Source organism: Sphaerodactylus townsendi, linkage group LG16 (assembly GCF_021028975.2).
Source record: "Sphaerodactylus townsendi isolate TG3544 linkage group LG16, MPM_Stown_v2.3, whole genome shotgun sequence".
Taxonomy (NCBI): domain Eukaryota; kingdom Metazoa; phylum Chordata; class Lepidosauria; order Squamata; family Sphaerodactylidae; genus Sphaerodactylus; species Sphaerodactylus townsendi.
The window spans coordinates 15,890,196-15,907,672 of NC_059440.1; the positions used below are offsets into that span (position 1 = coordinate 15,890,196).

A 17,477-nucleotide genomic window follows, 5' to 3' on the forward strand; every position below is an offset into this window, starting at 1 on the left:
ATTAGCAAAATCCACTGGCAAACAATTGTGAAAGTGGATCGAAAGTGCCTTATTCTGCGTGTGCGGAAGGGACCCTGGTGTCAAATTTTAAAATTCTTTTTTAAAACTGGGGGTATATACCTCCCTGGCACTGTTGCATTTTAATGTTGCATTTTAAAAGTCTAATTGTGTTAGGCCAGCAGCCCCAAGATGGGCGGGGGGTGGGGGGAGTTGGGAAGCCTTCAGTAACATTGCTGGCAAAAGTATCGTAAGGGCAATGGTTGGGATGCTCAATTAATTAATGAATGCTCAAAAGCTGAGTTTGGACCCAGTGCAGCTGCAGTATAGGTGAAGGGGTTGGGGGCGGGAGGAGGAGCGAAGAGAGGAATGAAATGTTAAAAGGGAGAGAGACAAATAGAAAAGACTGCTAGTGGAAGCTGGAGAGTGGTGAAGGACACACTAGGCAGGCTAAGGCCCTTTCCGCACATGCAGAATAATGCACTTTCAATCCACTTTCACAACTGTTTGCAAGTTGCTAATCCACACAGTAAAATCCAGCTGCAAAGTGAACTGAGAGTGGATTGAAAGTGCATTCTTCTGCACGTCCGGAAGGGGCCTAAGATTAAACTGTCAGTCAAATGACACTAGGCCAAATATTGCTAATGGACAGTCATCCAACATTCCATGATCAGACAGGCAGTATGGAGCAGTGGTTAGTGTGCTGCGTGATGGATTTCACAGATCCGTGTTCTGCTGGCTCCTGCAATGAATGCAGACAGACTTGACCAAGCAGCAGAGCAAAGCCGCTTCAGTGGGCCACTAACTGGGGGTGTCTTCTTCTTCAGGAAGAAGAAGAGTTTCTCTGCTGCAAGGAGACTCAAGGCGGCTCACAAACTCCTGTCCCTGAGAGAAATGGAACTAGTCCAAGGTCACCCAGTAATAACGTAGGAGCGGGGAAACAAATCTTGTTCACCAGATGAGAGTCCACTGCTCAGGTGGAGAAGCAGGGGGAATCAAACCCGGTTCTCCAGATTAGAGTCCACCTGTTCTTTACCAAAACACCCAGCTGGCTCTCAGAGGCCTGCAGCCTGTTCACTGTGTCCGCCTAGTGCTCCGGGATGAAAGTCAAAGAGGATAACTGCTTACACTGACAGAAACCTCACCTTTTGATTAAACGCTGTAATAATCCAGGACGATTTTTCAGAGCCAGTTTCACTACAGCTGCCCTCTTGTTTCCGCCCCTGCCGTTCTCTCGCGATTACCAGAAACGTTGCGTATCCCTTTTTGCTATTCTAATCAAAACCCATCTTCGGTGTTGGAAAAATCAATTTGCCGTATTTTGCTAGGCAAATGGCCAAACCTAAGGCGCAGCGGCGACTTCACAGGGCAACAGAAGCCAGGCCGCCAGTCCCAGCCAGCAGGATACATCAGCAGCAAACTGGATTGAAGGAGCCCTGGAAAGCCACAGCCAATCGGAGCAGAGTACTGAGCAGAACCGAACAGTATTATAGTGCAGCTTCAGATGCATAAAGGTGAAAGAAATGCATCTGTGATGGCCGCTGGAAATACAGGGAACTTGCTCTCTAGGGGCAACAGTGCATGAGACTTAAGGTAGTAGTAGAAGGAGAGTTTGGATTTATATCCCATCTTTCTGTCCTGTAAGGAGACTCAGGGTGGCTTACAAGCTCCTTTTCCCTTCCTCTCCCCATGACAGACACCTTGTGAGACAGGTGGGGCTGAGAGAGTTCCGACAAACTGTGACTGGCCAAAGGTCACCCAGCGGGAATGAAGGAGTGTGGAAACACATCTGGTTCACCAGATAAGCCTCCGCTACTCAGGTGAAGGAGTGGGGAATCAAACCTGGTTCTCCAGATTAGAATCCACCTGCTCTCAACCACTACACCATGCTGGCTCTCCTCTAAGAGGATGGGAGAAGGGACAAGCAGCCACTTCTTGCAGGCCAAATCTCAGCTCAAGGGACAACGGTTGCCAACCACTAACCTGGGAGAAGGGGGAACGAGAAGAAACTGCGGACTGCTACATTACCTGCAAGAGCTTCACTCACTCTGCTGGGCCTCGTCATGCTCACAGGTAGTTTTGGTACACTGAACAGATATTAGAAAAAAAATGTGTAAGTCTTGAAGCACATGGTTAAAACATCAAGCAACAGCAGAGAACCTGACAACCATCGAAATCAGCTGAAATTTCATTCAGGCTTTGCAACCAGGAAGCAGAGAGAGACTGTTGAGGTTACTGAAGTCCCACCCCTTCCGATCCCTGGAAAAGTTATTTGGCAACTTCTCTAGCTGAGATTTGAGCAACCAGCCACTTTCCAGCTTATTTGGAGGAGGAGGAGGAGAAGTTATACCCCACCTTTGTCTTCTGTAAGGAGACTCAAGGTGGCGTACAAACTCCTTTCCCTTCCTCTCCCCACAACAGACACCTAGTGAGGCAGGTGGGGCTGAGAGAGTTCCAAAAAACTGTGACTAGTCCAAGGTCACCCAGCAGGAACGTAGGAGTGCAGAAACACACCTGGTTCACCAGATAAGCCTCTGCCACGCAGGTGGAGGAGTGGGGAATCAAACCTGGCTCTCCAGATTAGAATCTACCTGCTCTTAACCACAATGGCTCTCAGAAGGACTAGAAAGTGGCTGTTAAAACCCCAAACAGAAAGTGGCTGTTAAACCCCCAAACAATTATTTGTCAAAATCCAACATCATCAACCATTTATACTTAACAAATATAAGCAATCATATTGGTCAAGAATCAATCAAAAGCATTTTAGCCATTGTAGCAAAGCGAGGAGAAATAACAATGGCCATTTGTGGTTCAAAGACATTGTAATGAATACATAACAATTTATATAAGCAAAGGAAAATATACTTATTAGAATTCAAAAATATAAAAATAGTAACAAACCTTAGCAGATATTCCTCCCCTCAAACCAGTTGCTTTCACTGTATAATATCATGAATGAAAATGACCCCATTACTAAAGTCACTAATACCTTACAGCTGTTACATTCTAATTGAGAATCTTAAAGAAGCACCGCTGAAGAAATGCTAATCATTTATAAAATCACTGACATTCCAACTTGTCACCAAGACCTATAGGAGAAGTTTCATCAAGAGTATACATCAAAAAGGTCTCTTGTCTTAAAAGTGTCTGTTCTGTTTGTGTACATTTCAAGAACAAAGAGGCCGAATGAGATTTCTCTCGGAAATGCTTTGTTGGGAAAGCCCCATAGATTCCTCTGGGTGTTTTACTCATGTTCAATAATTCTAGGTTCAATCATTCTTAATGGACTAGAGGTCTGATCTACATATAAAAGACTGCAGGGGCAAATGAAACCTAACCAACACTCTGAGAGTTACAATTAGTAAACTATTCAGATGGCAAACTTTGTTATTTTTAGGATTAGTAAATGTTTTTAATATTTAGACTGTGTGGACAACAATGTCCACATTTATAATGTCCTGTTGCTGAAAATTAATTGGAATTTAACTTTAAACATAAGAGAGAAATAATTTACCCACTTGAGAAGATATTCTGCAAAAACCTATGAAGATGGGATTTTGGAATCCCTAATATCTTGGATAAGGTGCCAATGTGCGTAAATTATCATTTTAATTTGGTAAGAAGAATGATGAGCTACCAAAGGCCAAAACAAAGTCAGATGTTACGGTCTGATTGGGGAAACCTCTTGCAGCTACATTTTCAGTGAAGGAATTAGCCAAATTCAACTAACCCCTTTAAATGTACACAAGCAGAACAGACACTTCTAAGACGGGAGACCTTTTGGATTTATACTCTTGATGCAACGTTTCCTAGAGGTCTTGACAAAGGTGGAATGTTCAGTGTTTTCATAAACACTGAGCTAGCATTTCTCCAGTAGGGCTTCTTTAAGACCAGTACTTAGAAGGCCGCTGCACGTAACAGCTGCAAAGCATTAGTGACTTTATCTAGTCACGGGATTCTTTTCATTCACGATCATCTTACACAGTGAAGGCAAGTGGTCTGAGAACAGAACATCTGCTTGAGTTCGATAATATTTTTAAATTCTCCAGTTTTAATGAGTACATTTTTCATTGCTTAACATAAATTCCCTTATTCATTGTGATGTTTCTGAAAAACAAATGGCCACTGTTATCTCTCTCTCCTCTGCTACAACGGCAAATACTTTTGATTAATTTGTGGTCGAGGCAATTGCTCCTTTGTTGCACATAAATGGTTAATAATGTACCCAGTGGAATGCCAACATTACTGTTATGAACAGTAGGTAATATCGTTTTCTCAGATTTAAGAGACAGCATAGCCACTTATTTTGTCTCCCATTAATGGGAAGGTTTAAAACAAACTGAGGAACAGTATTTTTATGGAGAACTGGATTTGAGTGGCAGACTCTAATCTGGTGAACTGGGTTTGTTTTCCCGTTCCTCTACATGAAGCCATCTGGGTGACCTTGGGCTAGCCACAGTTTTCTTAGAACTCTCTCAGCGCCACCTACCTCACAAGGTGTCTGTTGTGGGGAGAGGAACAGAAGGAGTTTTTCGGCCACTTTGAGACTTTTTAAAGGTAGAGAAAAGCAGGGTCTGAAAACAAATTATTCTTCTTTCTAAAGTGAGTAGTACCTAGGAGCTAAGCGTATGTATCTTATGCAACTTGCGGAACCTTCAGATATATGTAATCTAAAATGTGTAGTTAAGTGGTATTTTTGATGCTGTTACAGACAACATACGGCATTACTATTAGTTAGCTGGTGATTATGTTTTTGGAGTGGATGGCACATAACGTTGTAATATTTAATTCACGCACACCTGTACATTACTCAAGTATTTGCACCTGAATGAAGCCACACGAATAAAGGACAATTGTGTACAAGGTCACAACTGCACCCCTGAAGAGACCAACCCACGCTGAACCTCTTAGGAGGTTAAGTGGCGTAGGAGTGTTAAGAGTTCGTGTAGGAGGAGCAGCAGTGGCGTAGGAGGTTAAGAGCTCGTGTATCTAATCTGGAGGAACCGGGTTTGATTCCCCGCTCTGCCACCTGAGCTGTCGAAGCTTATCTGGGGAATTCAGATTAGCCTGTACACTCCCACACATGCCAGCTGGGTGACCTTGGGCTAGTCACAGCTTCTCAGAGCTCTCTCAGCCCCACCTACCTCACAGGGTGTTTGTTGTGAGGGGGGAAGGGCAAGGAGATTGTAAGCCCCTTTGAGTCTCCTGCAGGAGAGAAAGGGGGATATAAATCCAAACTCTTCTTCTTCTTCTTCTTCTCATGTGCCATTACTCGGCCTATGCTCCAATGCCACAGAACAGGTGGACTCTAATCTGGAAAACCGAATTTGATTCCCCACTCCTCCACATGAGCAGCAGGCTCTTATCTGGTGAACTGGGTTTGTTTCTTCACTCCTATATTTCTGCTGGGTGACCTTGGGTTAGTCACAGTTCTCTCTGAACTCTCTCAGCCCCACCTACCTCACAAGGTGCCTGTTGTGGGGAGAGGAAGAAGAGTTGGATTTATATCCCGCCTTTCTCTCCTGAGAGGAAGGGAAAGAAGTTTGTACGCCACCTTGAGTCTCCTTACAGGAGATAATGGCAGGGTATAAATCCAAACTCTTCTTCTTCTTCTTCCTAAAGCCCTTACAGACCTTGCAGAACAAGAATACATTTTGCAGGGCCTGTAAGACAGAAATGTTCTGCCAGGCCTATGGTTGAGGGCAGCAACTCTGATATATCCAGCTAGCCTCCCTACTCTTCTTTATTTTTCTTCTTTTTGCTCTGGGTCAGTTCTTGGTTATTTGGGTTTATTATCTTTCCTTCATCAGGTTTAAGTATAAGGAAGGTCGTCGTAAGATGTGTTGCAGGAATTTGTTTTATTTCTGATATTGTATATCTGTGAACCGCTCTGAGGCCATCTGACGAGGGAAAACAGTCAATAAGTCCAATAAATAGCGTGTTTCCCCGAAAATGAGCCCTATCATGATTTTTCAGGATTTTTGGAGGATGATTAAAGTATAAGCCCTCCTCCACAAATAAGCCCTACCGGTAGTTACAGATCGCGAATCGCAGACAATGCCCTGTGCTCCCTGCCAATGAGGATGCAGCTTGCCTCACATGTGACGGGGGAGCAATGGGTTGCCAAGAGCCCGCCTTAATGAATTGTGAAGGTACCGTATTTCCCCCAAAATAAGCCCTAGTGCATATTTTGGTGCAAAAATTAGTATAAGACCCTGTCTTATTTTCGGGGAAACACGGCAGATAAATGTGAAACGCTTGGGCCCATTACTATCATCAGAATCAGGTGATGATGGTCCCACTCCATGCAGCTCAGAGGCATGAAAAATGCCATACCTAACTCCTTTGGGTATGACGACATGACCTGGATTTGATCCACCAACAATTGCAGGATGAAGCGCTGCCCCTGTGCTGTGCGCGTTCAGCTTTGGCATTGATCTTGCTCCAGACACGGTTGGTTTGTTATACGGCAGGAAGCCCGGGAGAGAAGACCCAAACCCAGCAGTCCTGCCAGCCCCCTGCATTCCGGCTGAAGTCCCCGGGAGGTTCCCCATGGAGTGCCGGTATCGTGTGGTAATGGGTCCGGACCTGCTACTCAACAGGCACTGCTGGCATGTACAGGTGTTATGGACTCCTGGCGATGAGCGGGCCCCATCGCCGTGGGCTTACCGGTATGGTGGTGAGCTCTTACATGCCGCCGATCCGGACGCTTGGTAGCTGGTCAGGCTCTTTGCTTGTTCTGGCGCCTGTGCTCACCAAAAATCAATCACCGATCGTGAAGTTATAACCAAAGGGTCCGAGATCCACCTGGGGGCAATTGAATGTAAAGGCTTGCTCCAAGTAGATGCAGACTTCCATCTCATAGGGGAACCAGCCTCCTTCGTCGTTCTCCCACTCCCAGACAACGCCTTGCCCGGCTGCCGAGTCCATCTGGAAGACGTGCCGACGCACGGCCCGCATGGTACCTGGGCGGATGGAAAAGATGGATGTGTCATCTCAGAAAAAACTGAAGTGCCAAGCAAGGTACTACGGTACAAATGAAGCCTGGTCTAGAACAACTTGAAAACATAATGTGAAATAGATGTCCTGTGCCTGATTCAAATGGAGGGGGGGGGGGGCGGGGAATATGCAGCATGTCTTATAAGCAGAGGTGGGATCCAGCAGGTTCTCACAGGTTCCCGAGAGTAGGTTACTAATTATTTGTGTGTGCCGAGAGGGTGATTTTGTGTGTGCCGAGATTGGTGATTTTGCCACGTGATTTTTGCCTTAGTTACGCCCCTCCTCTCAGCAGTAGCGCGCAAAACTTGAGGCAGTCTAGCAGGAGGTGCACCGGCGTGCGTGGCAGCCTGCGCCTGCGTGCATTCGTTTCTCGCCCAAGGATTGGCGCAGCGGCTGTGTCCTTGTCACAGCCTCGCCCAGGAATGCCCCGGCCCCAGAATGCCTGGCCACGCCCCGGTCGTGCCCCGCCCAGCCCCATTGGCGCTACGCCAGTTTGAATCCCACCACCATGGTAACCTGTTACTAAAATTTTTGGATCCCACCACTGCTTATAAGGGTGTTTTCACATATGCTGAATAATGCACTTTGCAACTAGATTTTATAGTGTGAAACAGCTGGATTTGCTTTCAGGCAATCACTGAAGTCCACTGTAAATGGACTGGAAGGGAATTGTTTAGCATGTATTTGTAAAATGCTCTGAACTCACAGTCTTGGTTAGCGACCCTCTCTCAGCTTAACCTATCTTCCCTTCCACCCTATTTGTGCCATTAAGTCACAGCTGACTTTATGGCAATCAACAGGTTTTTAGAGCAAAAGACAAGCAGATATGGTTTGCCATTGCCTGCCTCCCTGGCATTTCTTGGAGGTCTCCCATCCAAATACCTGGCAGAGCCAGGGATGAGAATATGTAACTGGTCCAAGGTCACCCAGCAAGTTTCCATGGCAGAGTGGGGACTTGAACCTGGGTTTCCCAGACTCTAGTCTGACACCTTAACCACTACACCACACTGGTGGCAAAGGCAGGGAGGGCTCTCCTAAGGCCCACTTGTGAGTGAGGCAAGATGACTATGTTGTCCGCATATAATAAGGCAGGAATCGTTTTGTTAGCAAGCTTTGACGAGGGGAAGCTTGGATTCCTTAAATGTTGCACTAAGGAGTTAATATGATAGTTTCTAGCCTACCTAAGGGTTGTGATCAAGCAGAAGAGGGAAAAATCATGTCACTGAGCCACCCCTCTTATCAGGAAGTTGTTGGTTCCCCCAGAAGCCTGTGGGATGAACCAAATGCTTCTGGGGATCTAACTTCCCAATGAGAAGGATGGGGGTGGCGAAAGAATAATCCAACATTGCCAAGGCTGCACCTTCCCCTCCAGGCTGATGGCATCAGCCATTCCAGGTGAAAGCTGTACAGAAACCAGGACTCCACAGCAGCCACCACCAGCCAAAAGTCTCCAAATCCCTATAGCACATCTCTGCAGCTGTGCCTGCCTTCTGCTGGGATGTCCTCAAACCCAGGAAGAGAAGTTTCCTGTTATTCTCTGCAGTTTCCTATGAAGAGCAGGGCTTTGTCTGCTCAGCAGCCAACAGACAGAATGCAAAAGGCCAACTTTTCACACTCTGGTTAGAAGGTTTGTGTGTGTGTGTGTTTAAAAAAAAAACCTAACTTCCTTTCTTCTCTCTCAGCACAGAGAACCACCCAGCTTTGTTTCAGGCTAGATGGGCCGCCGACAGAAGTAGTTCTCGCTGCAACACAGATTTCTAAGAATTTTACGGTTATTTAATGCTTAGCACTAAACCTGTCCCAGAGGCACAAGAGGTAGTTTCACGATTTGATTTATTCGATTGCTATCCCACGCCAGCGCCTGCTTGGTGTAGGGGTCGAGAGCAGTCTCGTGTAGTATGCAAACTGGTGAACAACTGGTATTGCAAACAAAATGCGCGTGTGGGAAGAAGTCTAGGTTAGATCCTGCTTACCTCTGCTGCCCACCCCCCTCAGCTTCCTCCTACTCAGGAGTCCATTAGCAGAATGGATCCAGGCAGTGGTGGGATTCAAATAATTTAACAACCGGTTCCGGTGGTGGGATTCAAATAATTTAACAACTGATTGTTTACAAGCACCATTTTAACAACCGGTTCTGCCGAAGTGGTGTGAACCAGCTGAATCCCATGACTGGATCCATGGGATCCAACATGGCAGCTTTATTCCTGTGCAAATGTCTCCAAAAAGATACTACAGAATCAGAAGGGGGCAGAAGAAGCTCAACGAACATGTTCAAAGGTTTGGACTACCCTCCTTACCGGGGAAGGCTGAAACTTTGCTCACAGAATGCGACCCAGATTTATAAAATTACGGACAAAGAGAGACACAAACCTCGATCGCCCCATGCTTGTTATACTTAACCTCGAGGGTCACCCAATGAATTCAACGGCATCAGATTCAGGAAAATACTTCAATGAATACACAGGTCACTGCAATGACCGTTAGCCCAGACAGCTTCACAAGGGGATTAAACAAATCCATGGAGAAAAGGTCCATGGCTATCAGCCAAGATGGCTGAAATAAAATCCCCACGCTCAGAGGCTTTATAGTTTTGACTACCAGTTGCTGAGAAACAACAATAGGAGTGGTCTTAGGCCTCTGCGTCACTGCGTGTTTGCTTTCCAGGGGCATCCACTTGGCCACAAGAGGAAGGAACAGGATGTTGGATGGATGGATGCGTGCTCAGATTCAGAAAGGATCTTCTTAAGAAGAAGAAGAGTTGGGTTTATATCCCCCCTTTCTCTCCTGTAAGGCGACTCAAAGGGGCTGACAATCTCCTTTCTCCCACAACACACACCCTGTCAGGTAGGTGGGGCTGAGAGAGCTCCGAAGAAGTGTGACTAGCCCAAGGTTGGAGTGCACAGGCTAATCAGTTCCCCAGATAAGCCTCCACAGCTCAAATGGCAGAGCGGGGAATCAAACCCGCTTCCTCCAGATTAGAGTACAGCTGCTCCTCACCACTACGCCACTGCTGCTCCTTAGGTGTCAAAGGCATTGACACCTAAGAATACCGCAATGCAAATTAGATATGGGCTACCTTTGGGGGCAAACAAGGATCACCAACTGCAGCTCCTTCAGAATGTGGCTCGCAATTCAGGCAGGACCTAGAAGATCATAGTGCAGTAGCTCAAACCTTGGACTAGCAAAATCTAATGCTTCTGTCATTCAGCAGCCACACCCTGCCCGGCCCGGCTGTTCCTTACCTGTGTCCTGCCGGAACTGCGTTAGACTCTGAATGTCAATGATGTACGGGGCCAAGGATGCGTCCGCCTGTCCCAGGGAGATGCTTCCGTTTACCGGCCAGGTCCCGGACAGCCGTTTCCCCTTCGACAGCAGGGCCTGGAATGACTGCTCAATGAAGCTGCACACGCCGCTCCGGTACGGCCTCCACCGGCCAAGCTCATCCTGCCACTCCCAGACCGCTACTCCTGGATCAGGCGGAGTGGAGGGAGGACCGGACGGCCCAGCCGAGTTACCCGGCCCAGCAGCCATTTCGACCAGTTGAGGTGGGAGGAGAGAACGGAGCTTTGGAACAATGTCAGTCGGTGTTCATCCTTTCATCTTCAGTAAAGCAGACCTTGGATGGAAAAGAAGAAGAGAAGAAAAGTTGGCTTTATAAACCCCTCTCTCTCCTGTTAAGAGACTCAAAGGGACTTACAAACTCCTTTCCCTTCTGTCCCCTACCCCCCAACAACAAACACCCTGTGAGGTGGGTGGGGCTGAGAGAGCTCCGAAGAACCGTGGCTAGCCCAAGGTCACCCAGCTGGCATGTGTTGGAGTGCACAAGCTAATCTGGTTCACCAGATAAACCTCCACAGATCAAATGACAGAGTGGGGAACCAAACCCGGTACTCCAGATTAGAGTGCACCTGCTCTTAACCATTACACCACACTGGCTCTCTAGAAAGGAGGAGGGGATAGAGTCATAAGTTGTCACTGGACTAGGAGTTTGCAGGTTTTCCCCAACTGACTCCTTGTGAGAAGATACAGGCAACAGAGCCAGCTCCAAGCCCTTCCCTACAAGTGGAGGCCTTCTCCAAGCCCTTCTCTGTCAGCCAAGGCAGAGCCTGGTGTTGTGCAGCCGGGAGAGCCATCAGGAGCCTCAGATGAGCAGAGTAACGATCCAGCTGCACGAAGGAGACAATGACTGAAGCTGCAGCTACAGTGCAAAAGGAGAAGTGCCTATATTGCTGCTTGGTATGGCAGAAGGATCTACAACAGGGGTCCCCAAACTGTTTAAACAGGGGGCCAGTTCACTGTCCCTCAGACTGTTGGAGGGCCAGACTAAAAAAAACTATGAACAAATTCCTATTCACAAATGATTGTAAAATGTTTGATTTCACCTTTCAGCCTTTCTGTCATGGTCTATTTTTAGAACAGTGACCAAAGTATGTCAAGTACAGGGTGGGCTCCAAATATTGTTGGGGAGGCTGTGTAATACCTTCCCCTGTAAAAAAAAAAGCAGAACTTTCCCAATGAAGCATTCCATCTAACCCAGGATTAGGTATCATCCTGGGTTCTTCCTCCCTAGCAGCCAGCGAGCGATTCCACCAGCCTGGCTGATGCCAATGGGAGTGAGGCGGAACAGAAAGCCTGAGAGCAACACATGGAGTAGCCGAGAGGGAAGGGCGGAGCAGGAGTTGCCACGTGTAAGGTTTCCAACTCTGGGTCAGAAAATTCATGGAGATTTGGGGGTGCCATCATGTAATTGCAATCAACAGCCATTGGGGCCGGTTCTTCCTCTCCCTCGAGCCCCCACTGCACATGAATGGAGCCATCGCCGCCATGCCTGGCGGGCCGGATAAATGCCTTCAGGGGGCCACATTTGGCCCCCGGGCCGTAGTTTGGGGACCCCTGATCTACAAGCTAGAGACATCTGCATCTGAAAAGGACTAAGTCTCTGCAGGAGCCTGGCCCATTCACGGGGGTTTTCTACATAAGCCCTGCGTTGGGCTTGGCTCGGCCGGAATGCCACAAGTGAACTCCTTGGTAAGCTCCTGGTCTTGTTCTGAACTCCAGTTCTCAATCTGCCCTCCCGCCTATGCCTTGACTCTGGACCATCTGGCTCTGCCTTTGCTTGCTGCCTGTCTTGGCTCCAGACTGTCTAACTATGTCTTGCTTTCTGCCTGCCTTGACTATGGACTGTTTGACTACGCCTTGTTTGCTGCCTGCCTTAACTCGGACTGCCTGATCCATGCCTTAGCTTATCCTTGGCACACTTCGGACAGAAGAATGCCATAGCAGAAGAGAAGGAGGCAAGACAACCAGGAAGAATTCAAGGCAGGCAAAGAGTGAGAGATCACTCTTTGGGAGGGGCATGGAGGCTCCATAAAAAGATTGTTGGCCACTGTGGCATCAGCCTCTTCTGGCACCCTTTCCCTGGAAGAGTGAGGCTACTGAGGACAGGGGAGTCACCAGTCTGGTCCCTCCTTACTTGGACAGAGGAAATTGCCTTTGCAACACAGGAAGGCCAACTCTGCCCACCAGACGATTGGCAGGATCAGGTTTGGTCGAAGTATCACTTTCATTTCATAGCAGTTTTGCTTTCTGCTTTCTTTCGTGGAGCTGACCAGGCTTGTTTCAAAGTGCCACAGGGCCACTACAGTTCCAATGAAGAGAAGAGGCCCAGAAGGGTGTTGCCCTGCCGACAGTGCCAAGGGCTCCTGCCAAAAGCGCAAAGGGCTCCTAAACGCTGCTCCTCAGATCCAGCTGACCGCACTCTTCCTCTTCAAGATTTGGGGAGACTGAAATTTGTCAACACAAATAAAAATGCCAAGTCACAACAAAGAGGGGGCAAGGGAAGGAGTGGGGAAATATCAGCTGCTCAGGACAATTTTTCCGTGCCAAAATGGAGGAGGAGGAGGGAGGTCAGCGAACAAGCAAAAATGCAGCCAGGTTCTGGATTGCTGCGGAAAAAACAGCCCAGAATTAAACGTGGGCCTGTTCACAATCTAGCTATAATGGCTAAGAACAGGGCAACCAACACTTAATAATTCAAGACCGCCCGTCAGCACACAAAATGCTTTCTCAGCAAACGATAGGACAGGCTCCTGCCTCCAAAAGCTAACTGTCCAAGATTTCTGTGCTCCTTTGCTTAGGCCACTAGAATTATTGCACAGCGCACCCTGATCTCTGGAAAATTAAAACATGAGCACTGCCAGAATGCCATTACCTTGACAGGTACCCCACAACACACACACAAGCACTCAAGGCATCAGTAATAACCAACACCGAACAGTTACAATTACAGATATAAAAATACCTGGAAATGGAGGAGCTATGGTGGTATGTGGGTGTTTTTTTTCTCAAGAGAAACCTTGACTTTTAGGGGAAAATCAAAACATACGCAATACTTACCTTTCCAACAATCCTATTTTGCCTCTAACAACAAAAATGCATTTATAACTTAGGGGGCGTGTACAATTCCAACTAGCACCGTTTCGGAATTTTAAAGTACAAAATACTTTCCACAAGCAAAGTTGCAAATATATACAATATCTGAAAGGGGCAGCATGGCCATCTTAGCACATGCATCTTAATTTTTGCTGTCTGAGAGGAAGGGAAAAAAAATAAAAATGAAAATTAGAAAACAAAATTTTGTAGGAAAGGAAAGTGTGCTACAGCTCAATTCAGATTGAGTTGGGGCGGGGGAGATCCTTGGTGGCCGGGTAGTGAGGTAAAGAAGTGCTGTGGCATTTCCAAAGGGGTTTCAGGTGGGGCAGAAAGGAAGGAAATTGAAAAATTCTCCAGCCACCCAAATAGCTGCATAAATTAAACAGGCTTATGCCACACTTTCTGGTGGCACAAGTCTGGGGCTGTGAAGGGAAGCGTTCCCGGGGGAACTAAAGTTGGCTCCCACAAGGCTTCTAGCTTGCCAGCGGGATGGGCAAACATGCCAGCATGGGCCCACCCCACTCCCACAAGCTATTTCCCACCCCCACATCTTGGGCCCTTATTTGGATGGAAAAGGTCTGATATAGTCACAGCACTGAAATACACTTGACCGTTCTTTCGAGCCAAACATTTAAATATTTGATCAGAGATCAGAATCCACGGCATAACGATATAAGTGGCTTTGGGTCCCCATCATGGAGAAAAGGAGGGTGGAAATAAATGAATGCCGGCTGAATAGTTAAGGGAGGGAAAGACTGAATAAATTGTAATCCTTAGAAGATATGGTCGGAGGCCGGAGTTTTTTTTAGTAAAGTCACTAAAGGTTTTAGCAAGACTGCACAGGCACTTTACAAGTGTAGCTATACTAACTTTTTAATCTTTTGTCATAATCAAATGTATTTTGCCTACTGCTTGCTTTTTTTTTTTTTTTCAATGAAGTTGACCTTTTTAGTAAACAGTCACTGTGTATAAGTACAATAATAATTATATTAGTGTCGCAAATATTCCTTCTTGTAAATATCATAGACTATGTAATATTTCGTATAGTGCTTCTAGTACTCTTACTATAGATTATAGATTATGTAACATTTTGAATAGTGCTCTTTTGTCTATATATATACTATGGTAACGGTACCTTGAAACTGATGTACCTTGATCTTGTACTACTGGTCGCTGACTGTAAATAAAATGACGACTGAATGAAATAAGCCTAGGTAGGATTTTAACTCCGAACCCTCAGCTACTCAACTGTCAATTTCTCCAGACTGTTCCATTTTAACCACCACAGCAGGGGATGATGACAGAACGTACCATTCTCCTTTTTAACTAGCAGCACAGAATATGCAATCCACGGCTATTTGGATATCACATTAAACTTTATAATATCAGAAACACGGGACTCTTTGTCATCAAAAAAAAGTATAGCATGTTAACTTCTGCAAAAATTATCCACATTTAACGAACACAGCGTTGAAGATATGTTGTATATGTTTACGGTTTACATTGGAATGATTACCAAATGCAGTAGTTGTCTTTTATAATATTTTTTTTCATGCTGTGTATTTTGGGCGAATAGAGCTTTATCTTCGGAAGTACTTTATTAATGCCAAGGGAGAGGGAATCAATAGTTATTTTTATGCAGCGCTCTGAATTGTTTCTATGGGAAAGACTGAAAAAAGACCTTACAATATTAAAGGAACAACCCCAGTGCCTCATGAATCTAGTCACAATATGCACCATCATACACTATAGCTCATTTACAGGGCCTTTTTCCTATGCAAGCAAGGGATCGCCATCTCCCTAAACGACACACTACTGAGCCATGTGGCATTTCAGGGATTAATAGATTTATCGTGGCAGGAGCTTTCGTGGACTACTGCCCACAGATCAGGCACATGAAGCAGCATTAGAAGAAGGAGTTTGGATTTATTACCCCCCCCCCTCCTGTAAGGAGACTCAAGGGGGTTTACAATCTCCTTTCCCTTCCCCCCCCCCCCCACAACAAACATCCTATGAGGTGTGTGAGGCTGAGAGAGCTCCAAAGAGCTGCGACTAGCCCAAGGTCACCCAGCTGGTGCGTGTTGGAGTGCACAGGCTAATCTAGTTCTCCAGATAAACCTCCACAGCTCAAGTGGCAGAGCGGGGAATCAACCCTGGCTCTCCAGATTAGAGTGCACCTGCTCTTAACCACCACACCACTGCTGTTTACAATCCAGTCCAGCAGCCTTTCAAATATGACCACAAAATGTCTGGTCTACAGATACCTCATTAACCCATCTGCGTATATCACAGAACCTCAAACAAAGGGGTTTTAAAATAAATGCATTGGGGATAGGTTAAAACCCACGATGACTTAAAAGCAAGTTTCATGTTCAGATACAGAACACAGGCTGCTAGTGGGGGGTGGGGGGGACATCCCATGATGTGAACTTCCTCACTACTCCCACACAATACATTCACTCAAGTATTCCTACTTACCCTTCCCAAATTATTTCTGGGAGGAGCAGGCAGCTTCTGATTTTAAAATGTCTAGGACGAGAAATACATATACAACTGGGAAGTACTGAAAAGCTTGCCCAGCCGAAATGCGTGTCAATCCGCATGTGCAGCTCAGGTCACCGGACAGGAGCTTCAGACCGCAGCAATGTGCAAGGCATACGCGCTGACCTGTCACAAGAAAGTCTGACCACAATACCCCTCCTTCCCCTCAACACACATTTTCCTACAGAAGAGTTCTGTTCCCCTTGAGGGGAGGGAAGTTTTTGCAATCCACTACTAGCAGTTTCTCCAGGGAGGAAGTCAAATCTCCAAACACACTCCCATTTCCCTCCCCAAAGCCTGCTAACTCCCTTCCCGTGGGGTTCTCTCTGGGGCAAAGAGGATAGAGCAGAGGCACCCAACTTTTTGAGCCTCGGGACACATCTGGGATTTTGAGAAAGGGTGGTGCACGCCACCCCAAAACTGTGTTCCAAAGGCAGCAGGGTCAAATGGGATACAGACCTCTTCACAGGAAGGAAAGCTTGAAGGGGGAATGGAACCGCACTTTGGCTAAGGAAAAGCCTGAAGGATTTATAATCCCTCATGATCCTTCAGTAGGAAACCCTTTCATTTGAATTACAACAGCCAGTAACAAGCTCTGCGAGACTCACGTTCAAATCCCCACTCACCCAAATCCCCACTCACCCAATGTCCATGCCTTTCTCTTTCTTGCTTTCAGCTACACCTACCTCGCAGAACTGTTGTGAGGGTAAAATGAGGGTGTGAGATCCTTGTGCCATGTAGGAAAGGCTGGTCGGGGGAGGGGGTACAGGGAACACAAAAGAGAAACTGCTACAGCAAACGTAAGAATTTGGCAGGGGGAAACCTCGAGAGAAGTCAAGTTTGAATCCGGAAGAGGCCATGGTACTATGGAATAAAGAACCTTTTTCCCATCGGAAGATCTTGGGCTCAATCTCCAGTTGAAGGGTCTTTTCAGGAAGCTGACATGCAGAGACAATGTGGTTTACTCAAGATTAGGATCTGGGAGACCCCGGTTCGAAACCCCACTGCACCCCAGAAGCATACTGGGTGACTGTGGACCAGTCACCCACTTTCAGTCTAACCTACCCCGTAGGTTGTTCTGAGAATCAAATGGCGAAGAGGAGCAAAACAGGATGTAAATGAAGTAAATACATTAATACAGACTCTTCTTTGCCTGAAGCCCTGCGGAGCTATGGACAATTACAGAAGAGACTACTGAAGGATTCTGACTCTGGACAAAGATGTCCATGCATGTTCAAATATGTCACATTCATGCCCTCCACTTGCTACAATGCTCAGCGGGCACTGTGTGCCAAACATGCTCTGTCAGCGCAAACTGCCTCACAGGGCTGTTGGTGGGAGAACAGGGATGAAGGGGCAGAAGGAAGGAGGAGACCCCAATGCATGCCACCCTGGGCCTGCCAGAGGAAGAGTGGGGCAAACAATGCCATTAATAATTACTGCAAAATTATGAAAAAAACTATTGCATTTGCAGCTCAAGTTGCATGTCCGCTTCAACCCTATCCGGT

The 17,477-nt window shown here is 46.7% G+C and overlaps 2 protein-coding genes across 3 annotated transcripts in view; both read right to left on the reverse strand.

Annotated features, from left to right (window-relative positions):
- LOC125445520 (uroplakin-3b-like) overlaps positions 1 to 2,062 on the reverse strand; it is a 37,045-nt gene extending 34,983 nt beyond the window's left edge. Inside the window, exon 1 of the mRNA XM_048518603.1 lies at positions 1,981 to 2,062. Within this exon, the coding sequence (XP_048374560.1) occupies positions 1,981 to 2,062 (82 nt within the window). The remainder of the gene's footprint in view (positions 1 to 1,980) is intronic.
- The window catches only part of DTX2 (deltex E3 ubiquitin ligase 2), a 117,384-nt gene that overhangs the window by 99,216 nt on the left and 691 nt on the right, over positions 1 to 17,477 (reverse strand). The window contains exons 1-4 of one of the 2 annotated variants that reach the window (XM_048518971.1): positions 15,907 to 16,002; positions 10,239 to 10,612; positions 6,334 to 6,962; positions 2,026 to 2,084 (exon numbers count right to left, since the gene is read on the reverse strand). In XM_048518971.1, the coding sequence (XP_048374928.1) occupies positions 6,760 to 6,962; positions 10,239 to 10,527 (492 nt within the window). In that variant the 5' untranslated portion in view covers positions 10,528 to 10,612; positions 15,907 to 16,002 and the 3' untranslated portion in view covers positions 2,026 to 2,084; positions 6,334 to 6,759. Of the gene's footprint in view, positions 1 to 2,025; positions 2,085 to 6,333; positions 6,963 to 10,238; positions 10,613 to 15,906; positions 16,003 to 17,477 lie in introns of those variants that run through there. The other variant, XM_048518973.1, reaches the window with a different exon arrangement.